The sequence below is a fragment of the Mustela nivalis genome (assembly GCF_964662115.1).
Source record: "Mustela nivalis genome assembly, chromosome: 6".
NCBI lineage: Eukaryota > Metazoa > Chordata > Mammalia > Carnivora > Mustelidae > Mustela > Mustela nivalis.
In genome coordinates this window covers 13,814,840-13,833,909 of record NC_139025.1, presented here as the reverse complement: position 1 = coordinate 13,833,909, position 19,070 = coordinate 13,814,840, and the positions used below count along the sequence as shown (strand labels likewise).

Genomic DNA, 19,070 nt, shown 5'->3' with positions numbered 1-19,070 from the left:
ATCTCTGTCTTGAGAAGGAGTGCATAATGGAGTGTGTCTAGAATAGTGAAGGGCCAAGGGCTCAAGGGCACGGTACACTTTGTACCCCTTAGGGCAGCCATGCTCCCAGTGTGACGTCAGAATCCCCGGGGAACTTGTTGGAAATGCAGATTCTTGATTCCACCAGACCTGAAACAGAGACTCTGAGGGTGGGGATGCCCAGTATTTTACTGGGCACTCTGGGGCACGCAGAAGCTTGAGAACCACTGCATTGGGGATTTGCGAAGACTTCACTCAGGAGGGGACATTCAGGTTAGCTCTGGAAGATTCAAGAGGAACTTCCCAGGAGGGAGAGGGCTTCCCAGGTAGGGACAAAGGCAGGGAGGTATGAAATAGCACAATGCCCCAGACAAGGGATTGTAGTTGGGTCTGATGGTAGCATTGGAAGAATGGTGGGAAAGTGAGCAGGAGCCACCATTGGAAGCATCTTCTATGCCAGGCTGTGTAGCTGGCATCCTGTGTGCAAAGGAGAGCCACAGTAGCAATTACTAGAAGGCAAGGACAAATGATTTATAAAGAAAGTTGTTTGATATAGTATTAATTGTCCCATGGCGTATCTCTTTTACCTGATAGTGTAAACGAGTAGAAAATGTCCTGTATAACATACTTGGAGCTCCTAAGAGGGAAGTGATTTTAAAAACATGGATCTATAAAATTTATGTCAAGCCTGTGTCTCAGGTCCCTGGAATGGAAGTTGGGTTGTCCTGGGTCCTGAGAGGTGTCTTGTCTTCTGCCCAGTGATGGTGTGCCTGGCACATAGGTAGACTTTCGGTATCCACCAAGAGAAGAGAAGGCCCCACACTAGCACGCCTTTGGAGGGCATATTGTACTCCGCAGGACTGGGAGAGGAGAGCTGAGTTGATTAAGGGTAATGTCGGCTGATTAGATAATCTGAAAATTAGTCTGATAATGTGCAAATTACCTAAAAGAAGCATATGATGTCATTGCTACACTGATGGGAAAGATCTAACAGACGTTAGTCTCCTGACATCTCTGTCCGCTAGCATATGGCCCGGGGGCAACCAAGAGAGCTTTAGGAGAGAGAGTGAAAATTGCCTTTGACACAAGCTTAAGGATTTTGGATCACTCTGAAGGTGCCTGAGAAACCATAAAGCACACACAATCCACCACTTACCAACCTTGACTCAGGAAATTCAGGCTTTGTTCCAGGGGAAAGAGAAGAAAATTCAGACACAGGGCTCTGTCTGGAGAAGCGAGCTGCTTCTCACTTCCTGAAGAATGAATTTGGAATCTAACCACAGGTGTTCTTCAGGTGAATTATTATTTAACTAAAGAGTTATAGATTATGAAGCAAGCAAAGAGCAACCTGAAGGCTCCCTCTGGCCTTGAGGATAGAGTTGGAGTTAATTTTTCAGGGCTTTTGGCTGGGAGAATGGCCATGGAATTGGCCAGGTCAGAGTCTGAATTCCATCCTTGCCACGCTGCCATCTTGTGCCTGTGTGATGGTGGGTCGGTCAGTCACTCGCACTTCTTTGCTCCTTTGTTGCGTCATCTATAAGATGGAGAGAGTAACCATACTGACCTCCTGAGGTTGTGCTGGTCTTCAGTGAGACGATGTGGGCGTTTGGCACCTTGCCTGCCCACTGCGAATGCTGATATCCCGTCTCTGTGCCGTTCGGACCAACAGAGCATGTCTATGACCACAGATGGCTAATCTGAATCAGGGCTCGGCTGTGGCTGTGTGATGCCTATGGGGGGTCTCGCTGGCATCAGGCGTAACTATCAGAGCCTGGCCCAGCTGTGGCGCATCTTTTGTGAAACCATAGATGGAGGATGGCAGTCCCACACAGGCGAAACATGGGTATTTATTGAGCACTTACTGTACCTGTGGCCACGTGTGGGAGGGACTAGGTATAATTGGGCCTTTAAAAAAACATAGCAGGGCACATGGGTGGCTCAGTGGGTTAAGCTTCTGCCTTGGGCTCAGGTCATGATCTCGGGGTCCCGGGATCGAGTCCCGCATCGGGCTCTCTGCTCGGCAGGGAGCCTGCTTCCTCCTCTCTCTCTCTCTGCCTGCCTCTCTGCCTACTTGTGATTTCTCTCTGTCAAATAAATAAATAAAATCTTTAAAAAAACAACAACAAAAAAAACCATAGCACATGGTCTTAACCCTAGGACAATTTCTGGTTTAATTGGGGAAGTAAGATGGATGCAGGAACCCCAGCAGGAGAAAGTGGGGCTGAGGCGACCCATTGAGGCATCCCCATATTTATTATCCCATTTCCCCATTCCCCTTACCTTCCCAGGATCCTCTTTGATTTCTCTCACATTTTGGCCCAATTACCTAGAAGATTCTGGACTGAAGCGTTTCACGTTCTGAGTAACGACCATGACAGTAATACTTCCTGACATTCCTTGAATGTGTCAGACAGACACTGCGCTAGGCAGACCACATTCCTCTCATTCCCTCTTCGCAGCAGCCCCATAAGGAAGGTGGGTGCTGTGTCCCCTAGAGGACACCAAGGCACACGGGCTCCAGCCGATGTGCGTATAGACGTGAAGCATGAATGTGAATTCTCCCATCATGTGTCACTTCTTGGGAAGTGTCTTTAGGCCTTTGATTCCCCCCACCCCCTGCCTTTATCAGAAATAAAATTATTTCACATAAGAGAAGAAAGAGGAGAAGAAAGGGCAGAAGCTTTACTAGGTGCCGGGCACTCTGCACATATTGTCTCGTATAAAGTTCACAGCCCATGAAGCATGTGCTGGGACTGAGGCTTGGAAAGGTGGCATTGCTTGCCCCAAGTTACATGGTTAGCAGGATGGGAAGCTGAGATGTGAATGTACTTGAGTTGGACACCATTCAGTTAAGTCAGGACATTGGAGCCTTAAGTGATGGCTCCTAATCTTAAAGATGGGATCTTTGTCCTAGTGGTATCTCTTAATTTTCACCTGTAGGCCAACTGTGGAGTGCATCATAGCACACAGTGGCTTTTCAAGAGAAACAAATGTATTAATGGACACTTCTCTTGGATTGCCTAGCAGAATACCAGAGACTAAATGCCTTAAACAATAGGAATTTATTTCTTACAATCTTGAAGACTGGAAGTCCAATATGAAAGTGCTGCTGTGTCTGTGTTCAGTGAGGGCTCTCCTCTTGGGTTGAAGATGACCACCTTCTTGCTGTGTCTTCGCATGGCTTTTCCTTGATACGGGATGATAGAGAGAAGTGAGCTCTCTGGTGTCTTTTCATATAAGGGCACTATTCCTTCCGTCCTCATGACCTCATCTAAACCTAATCACCTCCTAATACCATCACCCGGAGGGGTAGGGTTTCAACGTATGCATTTTGGGGGAGATGCAATCTAGTCCATGGTAAGCATGTTTAATCTTCAAAACTAACTTTAGCTGTTTGTGGTTTATGTGAAACGCCCCCCATTACCAATTCTGCCCAAGATTTTAATTTGTAAATGAATCTCACTCCAGAAAAAAAAAAAAACCGTACATCGCGTAGTTCAGTAATTTTTCTGCGTCTTCCATTTGTGTCTCTCACAGTCTTTCCTGTCTTCGCTCTCGTATATTTCTCTTTCTGACCTTGTTCTTTACAAACAAGAATGCTGTGCCCAAAGTGAAACCTAGGATTCATCCTTGGCTTTATTTTCCTTCACTACCTGTATCAGCTTCCCCTCCAAAATAGACTCCAAGGCCGTCTTCCTATCTTCATCTCCTGGCTTCCACCAGATCCTGCTTGGAATCCCTGCAACTTCTTTATTGGTCTTTTAGCCTGTTTTTACTCCATGGATTGGCCAAAGCGGTCTTTTTATTTATTTTTATTTAAAGGTATATTTATTTAAAGGTATATTTTTTAAGTAGGCTCCACACCCAGCCCAGAGCCCAATGTAGGGCTTGAACTCACAACCGTGAGATCGTGAGCAAGAGTCAGAAGCTCAACTGACCAAGCCCCCGCGCCCCAGGTGCCACAGGTCTTTTTTAAAACATAAAATAGATTATGCTATGCTCCACTTTCAGAACTTATAATGCATTTAAATACGATCCAAACTTTTCACCTTGCGGGTCTGTGTTATTTCTTTTCAAAGTGAGATCAGCAGCTTCAACATCCGCTGGGACCCAGATGGCCAGCTCCTCCAGGTTTGCCCAGGACATTCCCAGTTACAGACTGAAAGTCCTGTGCCCTGGGAACCCCCCAGTGCCAGGCAAACCTTCACGGTTGGCTACCCAGTGGGGGAGCTTATACGAAATGTGGAGTCTTCGGCTCTAAGCCAGACCAATGAATCCTAGTCTGAATTTTAGTGAGAAGCCTACCTGGTTTGTTTGCACAGCACTCACATTTGAGAAGCCCTGAGGCCTGCCATCCACCCTGACTTGACTTCCCTCAGGTGTGTGGCTTCTGAGGCCAGGGCAGGGTAGTAGCTAGTGGGCCTGGGAGCCAGCGTAGCTACTTGCTGACACGTGACCCAAGACTGCCTTGCTTCTTTGTGCCATGAGAGTCATCTATGTAAAATCAGAACATTGATGTGTCTATCTCACGGGGCTACGTGAAGATTCAATAAGTCAATTCATATAAAGCACAGCATGAACAGAACACGTATGGGACATGCGTGTGGTCATAGAGCAGTGATTCTTAAGCTTGAGCCCATCAGAATCACCTGTCCCTTAGCACAGAGACTGCTCGGTCCTCCTACAGGAGTTTGGACTTGGTAGGTCTGCGGAGGGACCTAGAATTTGCATTTTTAACAAGTTCCCAGGTGAACCACTGCCTTAGAGAAATCCAGTTTTTGGAGACTGATGTTCAATTTTTTTTCTTTTTTCTTGTGGATTCACCGAATTAAGATGACTGATCAGGAACAAGGTTGCACTGTGAGAACTAGGGGATAGACTTGGTTTTCACTCTTTTCCTAAAGTTCTGTCCTAGGATGGCAAATGACGTGTCTGTGGCTCTCAGCAGCGGCTTCCTGGCTTGCTTTCTGGGTGTGTCCCCCATCTGGGCCCTCATTCCTGGGCTGGGCTGCCCTTCTGCTCTGTGGTCTCTTGACTCTGTCCTAATCCTCAGACCTGACACTAGTCATATCCTTTTCATTTTCTCGAGGACTGCTTTTCAGTCCGAAGGACCTAGAAAATGCTCACCATTGTGGGGCTGCTGGGGTTGACGTGGCCGAGTCCCCTGGAGGTGGTGGTGAGGAGGGGTGGAGAGAGGCGAGGCTTGCTGAATTCTAATATCACAGTATTAATATCCTGACAACTTATACGGATGAGGCTTATCGTGCTCTAAAACGCGGAGATGTCCTGCAATTCTCTAAGGGGAATGACTCCACTTCATTCAGAGCCCGTTGACATAGTTACTCTCAGATTAAACGGCTGCTCCTTTCCCCCTAACTCATTTGGTGGCAATAACAAGTTGCTACGCCAGGGCATGAACTGACCCACATGACCTTCCACTGGAAAATTGAAATATCTTCTCGTGCTTTCCCTAATCAGCCCTGCAAAAAGTCATCAGCTCTGCTTGTTTTTTGTCCCTCTCTTCTCTGAAGCCTCGGTGACAATCCCAAAGTTGCCAGCGGGGGGGCTGGAGCACAAAGGACATGGCCGATGGGTCACGTGCCCACCTCGGCCCAGAATCGGGGATGTGCTGTCCAAACTCCCGGCAACTCGCAGCTCTAACCGAGTAGAGACATCGATGTGAGCAGACGTGTCTTCTGTTGTCACGGCACAGCGTTTAGGAGTCAGTGTTCTCAAGGTGTGTGTCTAATGGTGTGAGGTTTGGACTCCACAAAAATGGAAAAAAAGAAGTAGATACAAGGATGAGTGGGGTGGCTGGCACCACCTTTCAACTTGTCTGAAGATTCTGCAGCCCCTCAGACACATAGTAAGACAGGCTGTTCTCTCTCCAGCTCTGTGGGGTTCCTGGTGAGAGGCCCTCGGGCATGGGGTTCAAGGGGCTCCGAAGCCAACCCAGTCTGGGAATTCTTAACTCCCTCCATCCTGGTTTTCCAAGAAATGTCTCAGGGAGAGGATTCCTGAGGGAGGGAAGGCGCACTGGCTTTCTCCACCACAGCTTTCTTCCCTCCAGTGGCGACTTCTGCTGCTCCCTCTTTCTGTCCCTGTGATGAACAGGACTGACGCTGTCAGTGCCTTAGAATGGTCATGTGGTCCTCGGGGGACACTGGACACCCACTCGACTCCTAGTCTTTGACTTCCCTTTGCCTCAATGTTTGCTTTGTCCAAAGCGCCTCTGTGAAGATTGTCCAGCCTTTCCTGAAGTGTTTGCTGGCCAGCACGGCGTCGGCCCCGGTGCCGGGTGCTGGGGATTCTGCCATTAAGGACACTGCTCCTGCCCTCAGGGAGCTGGCGGCAGACAGGGAGAGAGACACGGCCACGCACGTGACACAGTGATGAGAGGCTGAGGTCCCTCTGGGTTTGGAAGACGTCACTTTTCTGATTCTTCCTTCGCCCCGTTAGAGTCATCGAATCATAGGCCAGAAAGGGACCTTACAGTGTCCCCTAGCATATTCTTCTGCCTCCGGCCAGGCAGGCACGCCACCCTGGGGCCCGAGGCCTCTTCAGAGAAGCCCGCTCCTCCTCCTGTGTCTTTGTCCGACTGGCTCGGCTCCCAGCTTTTCTGCAGGACTCTCTACCACTTCAGCCCATTCTTTCTCATGTCGTCCTGAACACCACGGACTGTGGCGAATTTAGGCCCATCCGTAAACTTGAAGCCACTGAATCAGCCCTTGGCCTTCCTTTCCGCCGGGGCGACGGACCTCAGGGCCTGGCATCACTCTGCCTTGGCAGCCCCTCTCAACCGCACCTACGTTCGCTTTGTCCCCAGCGCTAGGTGGCACAGCGGCCGGTGAGGGAGAGCGAGTTCTCTGCCGGGGAGGACTCTGGCAGCCCAGCGGGCGGGTGGGGAGTGGCCTCTGGTGTCCGTTTCCCTGCCGGGCTCCGCGGTCCCCTTGCCTTCGCGCATGGGGGGAGGTCGGCCTCGTTTGTCTTCCTTCTGGAGCCCTGGGGTGGGGCCTGAATTAGTGGCCGGGAAAGAACGGGCCTGAACGGAATCCCAACGTTTTTATTCCTTGGATCTGTAGGATTTATTTTTTCATCAGTTCTGGGGAAGCAGTGAAGAAAGGTGTCAGGCCTTGGGGATAATTTATATGAGTAAACACGTAAGGAGTAGGGTGAGCAAGAGCATGAGAATTAAGGCCATTTATCCAGGCTTTGAGGCTCTGTTTGCCCTCTGGTCCAGCCTTCCCCACAGTCTTTATCTTGCTCCTTTAACCCTCTCCTTGCCCTGCTCGGCGTGGGCCCACGCAGAGCTGTGTGCAGCTGCCCCGGCACCCGCCCGCCGCCCGCCCCTCCCACAGCCCTCATTAAAGGCTGGGTACAAGGTAGCGGGATGTGGTGGTGGCCTCCAGCTGAGGCCTGCTCGCTGATTCTGCAGGGAAGGCACGTTGGCGTCCACCCTCCCTCCTCGCCTCCCCTTCCTCTTCTGGCCGGGCCCGGCCCGTGTGCGTGTCCTGGGTGGCCAGCCTGGGGCTGCCTCTCTGCGTTCCCTCTTTCCTCGGCCCTTTTCTTTCCTCCGTTCTCTGAAGACGCGCTCTGCACAGCCAAGTGGCCCTGGCTAGGATGCTTTACACTTGAGAGATGAAGTAATAACAGGTGGCAAGACCAGAGGCTGCCGGAGCCCAGGATTCCGGTTGCCATGGAAACAGGTCAGCCCTGTGGAGGGATGGGAACTGTCAGCCAGGGAGGGTGGGGGGGAGAGCCAGTGAGGAGGGCGCGGAGAAGCAAGGCTTCTCCTGGAGGGCTCTTCTCACTGCCCCCCTGGTCCCCCAAGGGCTACACACCCCAACTCGCAGGCCCGGAAGGGAGAGCTGATGGGCGGCAGGGCTGGGTGGCAGGGCTGGGCGGTAGGCATGGAGCACGGCGGCGTGCTTGTGCGCACCAGGCCCTGGCAGGCGGTCTGAGCGTCTGCTCAGAATGTGAAGTCATGCTTTTGTGGATGGGCTGTGGGGTTGGGAGGGCGGCGCGAAACTTCTGGCTTGCTTCTGATTTCCCTAGGACCCTTGGGATGCAGCTTCTGTCTTGGCAGGACTGGATGGGGGGCTGTTGCTGGTGGCCAGGCTGTCCCGGCCACGCCTCCCATTTCTGGAGTGGCAGGCAGGCCGCCGCAGAGATGGGACCCAGAGATGGGAAAGACAACCTTGTCTGGGTGGTAGTTTTAAGGAAGATTTGGGGCCTCGTTAGCCAGAGACATGTGGCCCTATCAAAGTGGACTATAAATACCTTTCCAGAAGGACTGCTCACCCTTAACTGAGTGTGGTGGTGGGACTCTTTGGGGCTTGGCTTTTCCTTTCTCTTGGTTTGATTGGAAGGCTCCCTCCCACCTCCTACTGATTTATATATGTGTGCGTGCATGTGAGTGTTTCTTCATGAACTTTGTTCTTGATTTCCATCCCTCCCCTCTTGAGCTTTGTAGAGTTAGTTCCCCCAGGTAAATTCCTAAAGCCTCAAGGCTCACTTTATTTTCTTGGCAGCTTCCTTGTATCTCTTACATGATCTCAGCCCATGAACATTAATCAACAGAACGCCAAATCCATCATTATGGACGCTGCCATCGAGAAACCACTCGGGTCTTTGCCCTCCCGTTGTCTTATTCCATGAAGTGGGACTCAATTTCCCATAAGCAGAAGCAGAATCTCTATTTAAATCCCTCTTGCAAGGTCTGTGTGAGCTTCCTATTTATAGTAAAATCCTTTTTATAATGATCTCATACCCAGTACCAGGAAATTGCTCATGGCTGGGTCAGGCTATAGGCCAGTAGAGCTGTGGTGTAAGCCTTACTTAAAAAAAAAATTCCTTCCAGAGCCTCTGGAATTCTCTGGAGAAGTGTTTTCACAGAGAATGGGACAATAAACAGGATCGCCCTGTATGGATTACTGTGGTAGGGACATGGAATTTAAGTTCAAAGGGAATTTCTGCTTTTATGAGGCCAATCTCAATCATTTTTATCCCTTTGGGCTTCCAAAATGACGTATTGGGTGAATCAAGTTGAATCTAAAGAGATTTATGAAATGTTTTATATGCAAGGTGTGGCCAGGGAGTGTTTGCCTCTGGACTTTCCAGGAGACAGAGTCTCTGGGGACATAGACGACCCAGGGGTGAAGTCAAGACCATAATCTCTTTGGGTTTTGGTTACGTCATCTTCAAATAATACCCGCTTTACCATGTTTTTGTGAGAATCAGTGAAACAACGTACGTAAAACCTCCAGTGGAAGATCCGTCATGGTTTTATAGTGTAATAAATGTCTGCTTCTTTTTCTTCTCAAGAAACTGTTTAACAGGAGGGAGGCTACATGGGTAGGAGCAAGCTGGCGTCCCCTTCTCAAGGACAGTGAATTGTAGTCTTATGCTTTCTTACATGTTTGCGTACAAGATGGTGTTTCCCCTCCCATAGTAGGGGTGTGGGGGGTTATTATTCCAGCAACCCAGGGCCCTCAGCCACCCACTCTTGTTTGCTGTGGGAGCTAGACCTGACACTAGGCCAGAGGACTGACCAATCCATCCGGACGTGGACCAGCACTTCTCTCTGGGGACTTGGGAAATAAGCCGTGTCATGAATGATATTCGGAGTGACAGATAACTCTACCACAGGGAAAACAAACACAGTGCTCTGTCCCCACTAGGAGGATGTCCCAGGGGTGTCACTGGGCTGTCTGCTCACATCTCTGCCATCCTTTTCTAAGCCATTTGTCCTCTGCATTGTGGTTAACCATTTCCTGGGTGCAGGGCCTATAGGTGTTTCAGTGATGAGTTAGATATGGTATCTGACCTGAAAGTGGAGATCATTCAGTACAGGGAGTAGAGACAGGTGTACCCATGTAGAAAGAAGAGAAGGGTCAGAAAGTGATGTCAAGAGAATGGCCTCCCCAAGGCCTGACTGGTTTTTCTGGCTGGGGACCTGGGAGAGCTCTATGGGAAAACCCTCACCCTGAAACCAATCCTAAATACCCAAAAGTATGAGAACCAGAACCAGAAGATTTTGCTTTGTCAATCCTATGCCATTTGACCAAGATGAAACAAGGCTCTGAGCTCACTGTTACAAGAAAAGTGTAGGATTTTGCCAAAAATGAAGAATAGGTATTCACTGTCACTTTCTCTACTGGGTCACTGCTAGACTAAAATGGTACCCCTGACATGTCACAGCTCCACACAGCAGAGCCTTCAACTGGGGTCTTAGCACCTTCTGTACGCCCTTGGCCAGAGACTTTGTATGGCCAGCAACCAACACAGATATATGTGGGGATCCTGCTCTGATTCAGCCCTCTTAGAAATTTCTCTTCATTAGATGAATTAAATTCTGTTCCTTTGTTCTTTTTTACACAGGACCAATTTCTCTATCACCATCTGCTTTGCCCTATTAGATCATTTCTGAATTTCTTATTTCTTGCAGTATTGGAGCCCCTGATTCAACGAGGGTATTATGCCCATGGTCTGTTGGTGGGAAAGACTGTGAAGAATCACCCAGGTGTTCCTACTCTATTCTACTTCATCCTCATAAATCACAAGGCATATGCTGTGTCGGAGAAAACCAGATTCTTTGGTTGCTTAAAGATTTTGTGAAAGGAGAGAAAATCTGACATAATAGGAAGTCCCTAAAAGAACAGGAGAGGTAGATGGTGAGGTTGGGGCTCCTGAGATTTTTAGTGGGATGATACACATGGATGTCTTTGATCTTTGATCGCTTTTCATAGAGGAAGCTACCTGAGTTGTGACTGGCATCTCCATATTTTCTTTCTTTCTTTCTTTTTTTTTTTTTTAAAGATTTTATTTATTTATTTGACAGAGAGAGATCACAAGTAGACAGAGAGGCAGGCAGAGAGAGAGAGGGAAGCAGGCTCCCCGCTAAGCAGAGAGAGCCCAATGCGGGGCTCCATCCCAGGACCCTGAGATCATGACCCGTGCGGAAGGCAGCGGCTCAACCCACTGAGCCACCCAGGCGCCCCTCCATATTTTCTTTCTAGATCCTATCACTCATGAAAGTTAGCTCTGGCTTATACTCAGCCCTGGAATTTCATACACCCCACTTCTTCCTGTTCCCCTTTTGATTGATTTCTAGGATAGACTCCTAATGAGAAAATCCGGAGTTTATTTGCTTCATAGACATGCTTGGATTTTCTTGAGAGTTCTAGAAATGTTGAAGATGGCAAATGAGAGAGAGGGATGAAAGGAGCTTTCTTTTGGATTTGGGCAATGAAAATTTTAGAGGACAATTTTTGCAGGGGTACTGATTTGGGAGATTATTTGCAAAACCGGTTTTTAATGACCTATAGTGTCTTTGAGATGCAGTGAGTGATAAAGAAAAAATCCACACCCAAGAGGCCGTAGGGTGTGGCCAGCTCCTCTGTCTGCCCCCAACAACCAACACCTTTTTTTGCAGAGAATTGTCTGCCTCCCTGAAGATGAAAATCAATGACTTAGAAACTGATTAAACAATCCAAATAGCAACTGATAAATGGATTAACTCTCTATAATGTAATTCTGCGAGCTTTTGTCTTCTGCCTTCCCCAGGTAAGTTTTTCTATTCCTGGAGGCAAAGCAGAGGCATGGAGGAAGCGAAGGCCAGAGGGAATCATATTAAAGTGGGTGAATCCGTTTATCACTTACTGTCTGGATGGTATTTCTGCTCACATATCTGCTTCCTTTTACAGATTCGTACCCTACGGGACCCTGATTAATGTTAGCCAGTAAATAATGAAAGATAGCAGCAGACATTGGGTATAGTGAGGAGGAAGATACCCCCGTGGTTTAGGCTGATCCCATAAACAGGCAGACTTTTCTTCTTAGTTGCAAACAGGGAGTGTTCATGTGACAAATGAATCTCCACAATAGGGATCAAAAAACAGGAGAATGGAGGCATTTCTCCCCATGCAAAGAAACCTGTCCAAGCTATTTCAGCCAGCCCCTAGAACTGAGAATGATCTCAGTGCTTGAGAATGTGCCATTCTCACAAGCTTTGTTTTTAAAGATCACATCCCAACATTCTTCTTTGCCTTTGGGTAAGGACCTTGGGCAGGGTGGCTTAGGAAGGTCTTGAGCCTCAAGGCGTGCTCACCAACTCACCATTCAACTTATCTTTGGCAAGAGGCTGAGCTGAGTGCCCAGGTCTGGTTCTAGGCTCTTGAAGTTTGCTGGTTAACTCTGGGTTCTCTCCACACACGTGAGTCTGGACTTCAGGGAGATGAGGCTGAACAAGAGTGGACCTTTGTGTACCTGGCAAGATGTTCATCAGAGTCCCCAGAAGCATCTTCAGTGTCCTTCCTGGAAATGACTACCATCAGTTCTTCTTTGTTTTCATTTTCAGGGACGGAAGGAATACCTCCCAAACAAGAGCATCTTTCCCAAGGGCAAAACCTAGACATTGCCCATTCTCTCTACCACTCATCCCACCACTGTTTATGGTTGCTACCTGCTGTTTGAGGCCTGAGCCCTGAGGGCTGGTTGTTCAAAGATGAGAGAAGTTGACTTGACTAGTAGGCCTTCTGGATGCTTTGTTCATCCAGGAAATGCGATCAGAGGAGCAAGGTAGTTTCTATAAAAAAATATTGCAAATATTGCAGAAGTTAAACTAAACTCTGGATAGCTAGCAAGGGATTAAAACTATTGAGTTGAATGTGTGCCCGGGTGGCTCAGTTGGTTGAGCGACTGCCTTCAATGCAAGTCATGATCCTGGAGTCCCAGGATCAAGTCCCACATCAGGAATCCCTGCTCAGTGGGGGTTCTGCTTCTCCTTCTGACCTTCCCCCTCTCATTACCTCTTTCTCGCAAATAAATAAATAAAATCTTTAAAGAAAAGGAACTATCGAGCTGAAGAGGATCAAAAAGAAAACATAGCGCAAGGGCCAGTAGAAACGCACGTCAGCCTAAAATCAGATTTTTTTCCTTTTAATGTTTCTATAGCCCAGAAAGGACCGGATGGGACAGTCATTCCCAACAACTACTGTGACTTCTGCTTGGGGGGCTCTAACATGAACAAGAAGAGTGGACGGCCTGAAGAGCTGGTGTCCTGTGCAGACTGTGGACGCTCTGGTGAGTGTGGCCCCTTCTTGCATCTGTGCCTGTAGAGCGGGAGCTGTTTCACTTGTATCCCTCCGCCATCTTGTGTTGGGGCTGGAGGGTGGAGTGGAGAAGAGGTGGTGGTGATTCTGAGTGCAGAGGAGTTTTCAGGTCATTTTGATATTTTAATTCTTTGAGTCTTAAGAACCAAAAGTTGTGCCCTGGGATGTAGGAAGAGGGGAAAGGAGATTTTGACTCGTCTGGCCTCTCCACGAGGTGGATATTTCTTTGTGTGTATTGTCGTGGACGACAGTGAGGGAATGTCTGAGAAACACCTAGAGACACAGGCAATATGCTTCCTTGAATCAGATGGTGTATACCTAACACAGAGATGTGTGTGTCCTATGGACGTGCCTGGGGCAGACTGGAAGAGTGTGGAAACAGGAATGTAGGGAAAGCAGCTATGTCTTGAACTGTGGGAGTCTGAAACCCTGGGGCTCAAGGGCAGCTGGGTGAAGACCACCTCCATTGGCCGCGCATCCCATTTTCTCATATAAAACAGACAAAAGAGACCCTGATAGATCAAGGGGGCCAAAGGTCAGGTGTTCTCCGGGCTGATTTGGAGTCGACTTGTTATGTTTTGAAATTTTCATCTTTAAGTTCTCCAAAGACTAAAGTGACGAAAACAGATTTGGGTCTTATTCTCTCATTCTTAAACTGAGTTCAGGCCTTCAAGTTTTGCTTAAGATGTTTCATTTTGCAATTCTAACCAAACCATTATCTTTGGCTGGTTGTGGTTGGTTGGTGTGACCTACTTTTCTTATTGTTTGATGTACTAGTGAAGCCAAAAGCACAAGGTAGGGAGGAGAAATGATCTCAGGTTCATCTTTAGTCTGACCCAGCGCTGACCAGTGGGTGAGATGCTGTTCGGCTGGGGGCTGGTGTAAGCAGTGAGAAGCCACTTCTCCTTCCCTTATTTCTCCCTAAGGTCTTTTCTGCTCCAAGGCCCGGGAGATGGACCGAGGTGACCACACCTGGGTTTACTGTAACAACTCAGTTCTTCCCTTGCAAACCTGAACTTCCGTCCTTTTATATTTGATGTTGAAGTTGTTTAGGGTTCCAGATTGACTTGAGTAGCAAATCTGTAATTGGAAAAGGACTGTGATCTCTATTGCACATACCCTCAACACTGAGCTCTTAAGGACCTGACTGGGTGCCCATCATGTTCATTTGTTTTCCAAACATGATACCTCACGTTGAACTCTTTACTCTGCCGGGGCTAGCTTAGAGGAGAGGGCTCACGTGACAGTGCACTCTGGGTTTTAAATACTTAAAGTGAATAGTTTTAGAAATAATTAAAGAAAACGAAACAAGTGAAATTCAATTCAGTGTTTTTTAAAAGCAAACGATCAGACAAAGTCTCTATCGCCAGAAGCAAAGTCACCTGGCAGAGCGATATTCTAGGCAGAACGTGATGGACTGTTCTGGTTTGGGGTGCATTAGAAAGGGCAGCTTCAGAATGCTCACTGCAAGCTGCTTGAATCTTCTTTTTTTCTTCCCTACGAACAATGGGTACTTGGATCTGATCCATGGGGGACCAGAAGTGGGCAGTTGGTATTGTCTATCCAAAGCCCCTCTCCTCGCAGCCTTTATTCAGCGTTCCTCCACCCAACCCTCCACCCCCCGCCACCCCTCTCAACCCAAGATCATCTGCGATGTGACTCAGGGGCTATTTGATACCAGCCTAGGTATTCTCATTGCATTTGCCGATTTTGGTGGATGATTTAGTCAAGGTCTAACTCCGATGCTCCTGAAATAGTCAGCACCTTGGGAATAAACAGGTGGCATTAGCCCATGAGACATGCTTGTGAAGGCAGGTGGGCGAATACTTCTCTAAGGCCTCCTTGGAGTCCTTCCAAGGAAGAGTGTGAAGTTCAGAAAAACTGTCTTTCCCTTCCCATCTTCCCCGCTACTGCTGTTTCCTGGGGAGAAAATGAGATTCTTGAAATTGACACCATAAGTGAAAGAAACACTGTGACCTCATTCTGGGCTGGTCCTGGGTCCCATTTACAGTGTGAATAAGTTTAAACCTGAGTTCTCTAGATTTCAGGACACTATATTTTATTAGGCTTTTGAAACCCCTAATTCCTGCTTTTTTGGTGCTCTGAGTTAGACTGGACAACTCTGGACTTTGTGGAGTCACAAAGACCTGGGTGTGTTTAGTGGCTGGAGGGTGTGTGTGTGTGTTTGTGTGTGAGTGTGTACGTGTGCACGCGTGTGCACACAGGTGTGTATGTGCACCCGGGTGCACATACGTGAGTGCAGATCCCTGAAGTTTCCTCCAGTCGTTAAAGAAAACGAGAGACTCTTCTATTGCCTACCGCTTGTCAGACTTTGCAACTTCTCGCTTTCAGTGCAAACGAACTACATGCTCTAAGTGCAGAACTGAAAGGGTGCCGTAAGAATGGGATTAGAAACGGGTACAAATAAAAATAAAACGGATGGAGGCTTGACCATCTCGAATGGGTTATCCGACAGTAATACCTTTGTAAAGCTACTGTCAAAGCGAAGGACAAACAGTGTTCCAGGAAACACCAACTGAAAACACCAAAGAAATACCAACCAGGCTTAAAAACCACTAAGGCAACTCCTTATCTGGGGCGGGGCTGAGCGGGCATGCATGCGTATGTGTGCGGACAGAAGAGGAGGACAGACTGCGGTTGAATCTGTCACCGGCAGAGCTGTGGACACATGCATTATCGTAGAGATGGTGCCTTTCTGGGGCGGGAGGAATCCTTTTCCCCCGAAATGTTGGCTTTGTCCCGTGACCCTTGAATCCCAGTCGTCGGGTGATGCCCCCAGCTAATCCCTTTTGGTGTGAAAGGGCTTTTGGTCTTGCTATTAAGAGTAACGTAAGAATGTAATAAGAATATTAATAATGCTGTCTGTTGCTTAACCCATGTGCTGATATATTCATCATACATGTCAGCTCATTTGGGAGGAGAAGGCAGGAAGGAGGAGGCCACGGCCGCAGCACGCACCACGGAGGACTTATTCGGTTCCACGTCAGAAAGTGACACGTCAACTTTCCACGGCTTTGATGAGGACGATTTGGAAGAGCCTCGCTCCTGCCGAGGACGCCGCAGTGGTCGGGGTTCGCCCACAGCAGATAAAAAAGGCAGTTGCTAAACCCACGGGACAGACTCTCTGGGCAACTAGCCGTCGCCCTCTGACTTTGGTCACTATTTTGGGTCTGATATACATTTTTTTTTTTTTAAATGAAAGTCAACTTTAGGTTTTCCCTTCATCCTTGCTTTTTCCCTCTCTCTTTCCACACGCATCCTTCCCGCCCCCTTGCCCCTGTGTCTTGGGTAGGTACAACAGAAGCACAAACTACTGAAACAAAACAGAACAAAAGAGCAGGATAACAGTCCTTCAGAGAGATGCCATCATGACGTGCTGTTCATTTTCCGTAGAAATGGGAAGTTAGGTGGATCGTCTCTCTTTGGGGGAGGTGGGGGTGGGGTGGGGAATCTTTTTGACATGAGCAGAGTCAATTTCCTCACTTTTCCTATTTATTGGCAAAGCGAAGAGAGGAGGAACATTGGGTTTGGAAACAAAGAATGAATAACATTAAAATGATTATTTATGTGTTCTAGCTATTATTAGAAATGGACCTTTTTTTTCTTGAGAGAGAGAGAGAGAAGGGAAATCAAAGCAATGGAAGCGATATCCTGCTTGGGAGAGAGCCGCTGGGGGAGGGATTGATTCAAGGACACCTAGTCGGGAGGATTTCCTCGCTGGGAGATGGTGGCACTTCCGCACCCCACGGAGCCTGCGGCTCCCTGCAGCAGACCCCTCCCCATTTCTGCTCCCTGACCTTTCCACCTTCCTCCCTGCTTGCGAGAGAATGTCAGCAGCTCCTGGGAAGTCTGGGCCTCCGCGTGTGGCCTCCCTCCAGTGCCTGGGCCCCGCCTGCCAGCGCCTCCTGGGCTCCTCCCGGCACCGGCACCGGCATAGCCGCGGTGGTGTCGGCCCTGGGCTTCTCCTCACTTTCCTTCTGGTGAAGAGCAATTTCCAAACACAAGAACGGAATACAAACAGAAAGTCACGGACTTGGCAGTGACAAAGCAACCCGAGGCCGCGCTCACGGACGGAAGGATGATACCTCACAGTATACGTCCCTCTCCCCTGGCCCCTGTTGACAGACATAAATTCCCGTTGGACGATCAAGTCTCCCGTGTTTCTTCTTCTATTTTTTTTTTTTTATAGTGCCCTCCAGGCACTTTGTTTTATGTTTCCAATAGCACCTCCTGAAATAAACCAAAGCAACACTTGTTCAAGGTCCCTGGGGTGATGGAGAAGACCGTTCACCTTGTTGGCAGTCCCAAGAAGGAACAGCTGTGCAGTCCTAGTTCAAAGGTACGTGTCAGCTGGCCTGTCTTACAGGGAGGGCAAAACCATCATAGTTGTTTTCTGTTATTGTTGTTTTTTGTTAGCTAGTTTGTTTTTTTCTTTCCTTCTTTCCTTTTCCTCCCCTGGCTTGTCTTTTGTTTTCCTGGGCTCACACCCCCAGTGTGGGGTGTGGCCACGGGTGTAGAGTGTCTTCCCTCCGGCCCTCTGCTTCCTGTGTGTGCATGCTTCCCCATGTGAGCCTGGGCCTAGTGTGGCAACGGAGGCTTGCTTGGACTGTGGGAGGGGCCCCGTGCGGAGAATGGTGGGCTTCTGGCTTCTGGCTTCAACCATAAGAGAAAAGTGGCTGGGGAAGTGCTTGGCTCCTTCTGCCTTCCTTGGCTGCAGCTGGTGGGTGGAGCCCAGGGATCTGAGGCTGGGGCTGGCTGCTATACTTGGGCGGAATGAAAGAGTGTGGCCACCGGGGTCTGCATGTCTAGGGCGGTGTTCCTTCCTCCATGGACCGACTTAGCTGCCAAAGGGATGAGTCCACATTAAAGAGGACCTCTGATTAGGAAAACACTCAACTGCGCTGATCTGAAGATCCTAAACTTCCACTAAGTGTGGTCAGGGTCTCTGGCTTCCATGAGAGCACAGGTCCAGAGACACGGGTACTGCCATGGGGCGTGGGTTGGGAGAGCCAAGTAGCCGCCACCTAGGCAACAGGCTGCTTCTAAGTGTCTGGGAAGATCTACTTTGACAATCCAGGCTTTGGGAATCTTCATGAATGAGACCTCTCATGAAAATAAACAAACCCACTGAACAAAAGCCAAGACTAAGCAAAGAAACCCGCGAATGGACCCTTTGTGCTTCCCTGGTAGCCTGAGACAGAAAGAACTTCTACTTTTCTCCTGCTTGAAGTGTGTAAGTGCTGGCCTGGGCATTTGCTCTCATTTGTGAGAGAATGAAAGGAATACCCTCATCCATTTGTGGGATGTCCTGCCTGGTCTCTGTGTGGCCTTGCTCCTAGAGAATAGGGGATAAACCCTCCATGGTGTAATATTCCTGTCCTGCATGCTCACCTGTGTGAAAAAGCCCACATAGTTGGTTCCCGTTGACTTCTGCTAAGGGGGTACAACCCGTTCTTGCTGTCCTTCTCCTTGTCATCTGTTCTGTCGCTTTGACTTAGATGTCGGATTCATAGCGTTGCGACTTGCTCTCATTGGTGAAGTGTGAGCTTCTATGTTAATAAAAATATGTCCAACCAATCTATATGATCATTTGAAATCTGTGTAGTTGTTTGTAGTCGTAACATTTTCAATGGCAGCTTGCCTTTGAACTTGAAACTAAATAAAAACCCCAAAACTTAATTTAAATTCTAAAAAGCCACCTAATTTCAGAGTCTAGCTTGGAGTTCTAAAGGAGAACCAAAAGGAAGACCTGTCTAACAAGGCAACGTCCCATTGGAAAGATTTATCTGAGGGTGGCTCTTGCTTCTCTATTTTAATTTTACGAGCAGAGCCTGATCTTCAGTTTATCCTTTTGGGGGTAGTAGACGTTCTCATCTTTCTCAGTTGGTGCGACCAACCAAGCATGGTAAACATATCCTA

The 19,070-nt window shown here is 48.5% G+C and overlaps 1 protein-coding gene across 8 annotated transcripts in view; it reads left to right on the top strand.

Annotated features, from left to right (window-relative positions):
• DPF3 (double PHD fingers 3) overlaps positions 1 to 19,070 on the top strand; it is a 262,662-nt gene that overhangs the window by 182,324 nt on the left and 61,268 nt on the right. For 4 of the 8 annotated variants that reach the window (XM_082733505.1, XM_082733502.1, XM_082733506.1 and 1 more), the window contains exon 8: positions 12,973 to 13,101. In XM_082733505.1, coding sequence (XP_082589631.1) covers positions 12,973 to 13,101 — 129 coding nt within the window. Of the gene's footprint in view, positions 1 to 12,972; positions 13,102 to 16,057; positions 17,491 to 19,070 lie in introns of all 8 variants that reach the window. The other 4 variants (XR_014312417.1, XR_014312418.1, XR_014312419.1 and 1 more) reach the window with 3 other exon arrangements.